The sequence below is a fragment of the Coregonus lavaretus genome, assembly GCF_964263955.1.
Source record: "Coregonus lavaretus genome assembly, chromosome: 13".
Lineage (NCBI taxonomy): Eukaryota > Metazoa > Chordata > Actinopteri > Salmoniformes > Salmonidae > Coregonus > Coregonus lavaretus.
In genome coordinates, this window is record NC_140000.1 from 9,864,186 (window position 1) to 9,869,853 (window position 5,668).

At 42.5% G+C, this 5,668-nt stretch overlaps 1 protein-coding gene across 1 annotated transcript; it reads left to right on the plus strand.

Moving 5' to 3' along the window:
• The first annotated feature begins 2,252 nt into the window (after nucleotides 1–2,252).
• Nucleotides 2,253–4,454, plus strand: LOC311139511 (C-type natriuretic peptide 1-like). Its single transcript, XM_084174395.1, has 3 exons — nucleotides 2,253–2,505; nucleotides 3,180–3,333; nucleotides 3,593–4,454. Exons 2-3 carry the CDS (start codon nucleotides 3,235–3,237, stop codon nucleotides 3,887–3,889), a joined length of 396 nt encoding a protein of 131 aa, XP_084030521.1. The 5' UTR covers nucleotides 2,253–2,505; nucleotides 3,180–3,234; the 3' UTR covers nucleotides 3,890–4,454.
• Nucleotides 4,455–5,668: the final 1,214 nt, after the last annotated feature.

The following is a 5,668-nucleotide window of genomic DNA, read 5'->3' on the forward strand; positions in this document are numbered from 1 at the left end:
GGCACCTGGAGATGTGGGTATACTCTAATTTTGCCAAAAAGTTCCCATACAGCCCGCCCAGCAAAGGAAAGACACCCTGTGTGGAATATTCTATGTTTCCCTATGGTTTTTTAAGTTTTCCTATAGATTTTTCAGATTTTCACTCTCAAAATCACACTTTTTTAAATATAAAAAAGACACAAATGTGAGGGTCTAAGTCTACAACAATGCTTAAACCACATCAATCTGATTGGGTGGGCCTGTCAGGGCCTGGCTCCCCAGTGGGTGGGCCTCTGTCCACCCAGGCCCATCCATGTCTACGCCCCTGATGCAAACAGCTCATGATGACATTTGCACATCACAAATAGCCTACTAACCAACACTTCGGACTAAACTTTTTCAATACCTGGTTTGCATATCCATTGTTGCCTTGATTAGCATTTACTGGTAGATATAAGTTGAAATGTCTTTCCTACCCTACCGATGTCATTTGTCTGTGAGCTGCTCCATGCCAAAACCAGTTGAGGGCTGCACACTTCGTGCCTGCAGATGATATTCCGTTGAAACTAGGCTATGTGTGCGGCGCGCATGTGAATGTATTTCACGTGTGTGCTTTAAGATAGTGTAGTCTACTTTGTGCATGATTTCTCTATTGTAGTACATCATTGATACATCGTATACCTCCACTACACTACTTTGATACGCATCAGTAGGGTTGAAGAAGTGCGTATAAGCAATGCCCACTGAAAAAAAGGTGGTATAGGGCTAATAGCTGCGTATACCCTCCACTACACCACTGGCCCTTTGTGTTTTACAAAAAGTGCACACCTACATGAGTGCGCTGGTATTAGGGTTGCTGTCCTTTCGGAATCACGAACCTGTCACACGCTGAAGGCCTATAGGTTTGCCACTGCGCAAACATGTCTATCAGTGGAGGCTGCTGAGGGGAGGACGGTTCATAATAATTGCTGGAACGTAGCGAATGGAATGGCATCAAACACATAGAAACCATGTGTTTGATGCCATTCCACCCACTCTGCTCCAGCCATAGTGGTCCTCTGTAGCTCAGCTGGTAGAGCACGGCGCTTGTAACGCCAAGGTAGTGGGTTCAATCCCCGGGACCACCCATACACAAAAATGTATGCACGCATGACTGTAAGTCGCTTTGGATAAAAGCGTCTGCTAAATGGCATATTATTATTATTATTATTATTATTATTATTATTATTATTATTATTATTATTAGTAGTATTAGTATTACCTCGAGCCCGTCCTCCCCAATTAAGGTGCCACCAACCTCCTGTGATGTCTATAATAGATATAAAGACTGTTAAGATATTCAGGTTTTCAAGTAAGGAGTGTATGTATTTGGCCTGGCGAAGCGGTTTTATGCGCTGAATGAATGGAAGCTGAAAATTATGAGTGTTTTACTCCGCTGGTCTCGGGAAGAAATTACGAGTCCTCACTGTCCGAGACCAAGTGAAGACTGAGTACAAATGTATCCGACACCGAGACAGGACCGAGACACTCAATATGTGGTCTCGAGACTCGTTGACTACAACACGGCTGTAGGCTATAGCCAATCAGGTCAATGCTCATGCGGTGGCCTGTGTATGAGAGATTTGGTTCTGGGTGCTGAGATTAGTCTGCTGGTGATCAGAGCATGTGTTGAACTTTTGTGTGTCATACCTGCTGGTGTTATGGCAGAGAGGCTGCAGGGGGCTGAGAGCAGATGGTACTGACAGACTGTAACTCACTGTGAAGTAGAGCGAGGCTATAAACACACAGGATGGAAAGTGATGCTTTGCAATGACCACTGTTACACAGCAGAGATGCTATGACACAAATGCAGTGCTGGGATAGATGCACACCTACTGATGGGGTGATGGGGTTACCAGACCGATGGAGGAGGACCTCCACTGTAGGTCCAGTTACAGTTACAGTTCAGTTCTGTGGGTGTGAGACCTGATATCAATTGTGATCATATTTAGCACATTAAAGCACATTAGCAATTGGCGTCTTAACACAATTTAGCTAACTGTACCCCTTTGGCGCTATTGTCAAGTTTCTGTTTGCCCTTTGACCCTGGCGGGTGTCCTCCCGTTACATCATTGTGTTCCGAGCAGCGGAGATGTTTGGCCACCGGCAACCTCTAGTCACCTTGGTGATGACAAACACTCCTACTGCCATGACATCATCCCGGTGATAAAGTAGGGGAGGGGAGATGGAGGGGGCCGTTGGCAGTATAAACCCACCGCATCATCCCAGCTGATACACTAACATTAAACTGCTGCCAAGCGAACACAAACGCAAGAGACAACCTCATCCCTTCAATACCATCACTGAGAGAGAGGGAAGAGGAGAAAAGGAGGGTCAAAGCGTGAGATAGTGATGCTTTCAGCAGGTGCCAAACAGTGAGAGGTAGCTGATAGAGGAGAGGGAGAGACTGCGTGAGAGAGATGGAGCGCAGCCTGTGAGAGCACACAGTGACCCACAGCATCGGAGACAAGAGAAGAAGACAAGAAGGTGTGAGTTATTTCATGCATTGTTTATTTGTTTGTTTAGCCAAAAGGTGAGCGGTTATGCACCTGTGCTTTCAGGTTGATTAGACACAGAGGATTTGTTCCAAAAAGTAGGTATTGCTGCTTGTTTCATCATATACAATGAAGAAAAATGTGTATTTAGTATGTTATTATCATGTAATAATTATTATTCCTGAGTAAATACTTAGACGCAGCCATGTCTAGTTGATCATGAAGAAGCAGAAAGTATAATGTACTGATGTGTTATAGAGGAATCAGGGGCTCATTTGTAGATATGATGTTTTATAAGATATTAAATGAAAATGACTAATCATCTCACAGACATCATTTCACAATTTCTACCTCGTCTCAGATTTTCATACAGCAGTATATTGTGTATACAAGGCAATTTCTCCCTTGGGGAAAATGAAGTTTTTCTCATGTATTTTATTATTAACATCGGGGTATTAAAAGTAATCATAAAGCATCAACACTAATTTCTCTGTATGGTCAGTAGCATCGTGGTAGTGGTCATTGCTCTGTGATGTGTAGTCATAATACTTTTTCTGTATAGTTTTAGAGATGTATTATAGTTGTATCAATAGTCACTGTATTATCTATAGTGGCGTATTAATATTAATTTCTCTCTGTTTTTACATAATCCTGTTGTCATTGCAGTATCTGTGTAGTTGTGTGCATTAGTGCTCCCACCCTCCCTCTACTCACTGCTGCCATGCTGTACCCAGCACTGCTCTGTGCTGCTCTGCTCCTGATAGCACCCCTGGAGCACACAGAGGGGCGCACCCTGCACCCCTCACCTGATGCCATCCAGGTACGGAGGGTGAAGGGAGAGGGGGAGTGGGAGTAGAATGGGAAGAAGAGGGGATCTGGAGATGGAGAAGGAGGGGGGGAGTGTGAAGTTATGGAGGGGGAGCTGGGGAGAGTGGGACAGAGCGGAGGGTAGGGAAGAGTGGAGTAGAGGGTATATTTGGATTGAGTGCAGAGATGGATCATCAATAACTTTTTTACGGAGCTCTCATTGGATTTTTCTGCGTAGTAATAATAACAGCATATTTGTTGTTCCTGCCTAGTTTGTTGAGCAGTTTCTGGAACGCTACAACGACCTGACCCTGGATGACCTGGAGAACCTGGTGAGCAGCCAACCAGAGGAGCCCTCCTCGGCTTTCACTTCCGGGGTTAAAGTCTCTGAGTACCCCAAATGGGCTGACATACCAGCACAGGGCGACAGCACCTGGCTCCACCTCCTGAAGGGGACCCTGGCCAATCAGAAAAGAGCTGTGATGGACCGGTCGAGGAGGGGGTGGAACCGAGGATGCTTCGGACTCAAACTGGACAGGATCGGGTCAATGAGTGGACTGGGCTGCTAGTGGAGAGAGAGAGAGGAAGAGACTGACGTCCCTCAGGGGATATGAGGACACACACACACAGTAGGCTGCTACATGGCACACAGTCATTTACACACATGTAGTGAAAACAAGGATGTTAATGTAAGTACAAAGGATGTCTACATGTAGTGTAACTGTAGTGTACTTGTTGTATTGCTAATGTGGTTCCATCGAGCTTAGTGAAAGTTACTCTGTATGTCTCCTGGCTGTTGGAAGGGGTTAGCTGTACTTATATTGTACATGTATTCATTTGAATCTTGAAAGTATCCGAGTTATGTTTACATCAAGCTGTTATTCTATTTTAAGTCTTTGAGTGTTGTTTTGACAGTAAACCTGCACTTTATTTAAAACTAAGTATTTAAAAGTTTTGTCTTTCTTTTCTAATATTGTCCTTGTTAATCCTGCAGGAGTAGTTGTGTTATGGCATGTTTTAATGGAAATAAATATTTGAAAAAAGATTATAATATAATATAATTCTAATAAAATGTTTCTTCTCTCTGCTATTGATTTTACATACATTTGGCATGAATAAATGTACACTGAAACCATGTTGTATTGAGTGTTGTGTTCTATTTAAGTCCTGACATCTTCCAGTGTCAGATTCATCTTCAAATCCTCTACTCCTTCATTTGTTAATTTCACATTGGCATGCGACATCTACATATTCATGCATTTCCATTCAATTTGAAGGTTCAATTTCTCACAGTAGATATTTATACCTCTGTTTCCATGGTTGTTTTTATTAAATCTGCCACAGGCAGCTGAGAGAGAGAGAGAAGGTAAATGAAATGCCTGCATCACATGGTGGGCTTGTGTGGGCAGACCAATTAGGGCTTGGATCTACACTAATACCTACCACTGATGCTTCCAAACTGATTTTACTATGTAGTTAGTATCTTACTTATAGAAGGGAGTTAACTCTTGTGTATATAACAAGTACTGCCAAAACAGAACATAATCTTCTCTCTTGAAACACAGTTCTCCTTTGTCAGCTGGGTTGGGGAAAGATGGCATTTCACCAGGGGTTGGGAGTTGGATACTGAGAGTCTCTAGAGTCAGTAGGGTGTTCATCACAGAAGAGGTTAACTCAGGTTAAAAGACTGGATGCAGTCCCTAAAGTAAACCACAAGAGGTCAGTCTCAAATAGTCTATCATGTTGCCAGGTCCCAACCGAAGTACTGGACTCTGCTAATGGACATTATGAGACTGATGATAATTTAGCAGCAGATGAAACCAGGTGTAGGCCTTTCTGATGCATGTTTGACCAGAGGTGTACCAGCTGTCAAATCTAAAGACATTTTCAGATACCTCAAGTTAGTTGGAGCTGTCAAATCTAAAGACATTTTCAGATACCTCAAGTTAGTTGGAGCATAGACAGTGCTGGCAACTCCAGGGTTGTAGGATTGCTGTATTAAAGTAGTAAAAAGTGAAGTATTTGGTCCCATATTCATAGCATGTAATGATTGCATCAAGCTTGTGAGTCTACACATTTGTTGGATGCATTTGATGTTTGTTTTGGTTGTGTTTCCGATTATTTTGTGCCCAATAGAAATTAATGATAAATAATGTATTGTGTCACTTTTATTGTAAATAAGAATATAATATGTTTCTAAACACTTCTATATGAATGTGGATGCTACCATGATTACTGATAGTCCTGAATGAATAGTGAATAATGATGAGTGAGAAAGTTACAGACACACAATTATCTTGTTACTACTTTAATACACATATAAGTGATTCTGTCCCATTACTTTTGTC

Coding starts and splice junctions, on each gene's coding strand:
- LOC311139511 (XM_084174395.1), top strand. CDS start 3,235: ATGCTGTACCCAGCACTGCTCTGTGCTGCTCTGCTCCTGATAGCACCC. Junction 3,334..3,592: donor CCTCACCTGATGCCATCCAG/GTACGGAGGGTG, acceptor GTTCCTGCCTAG/TTTGTTGAGCAGTTTCTGGA.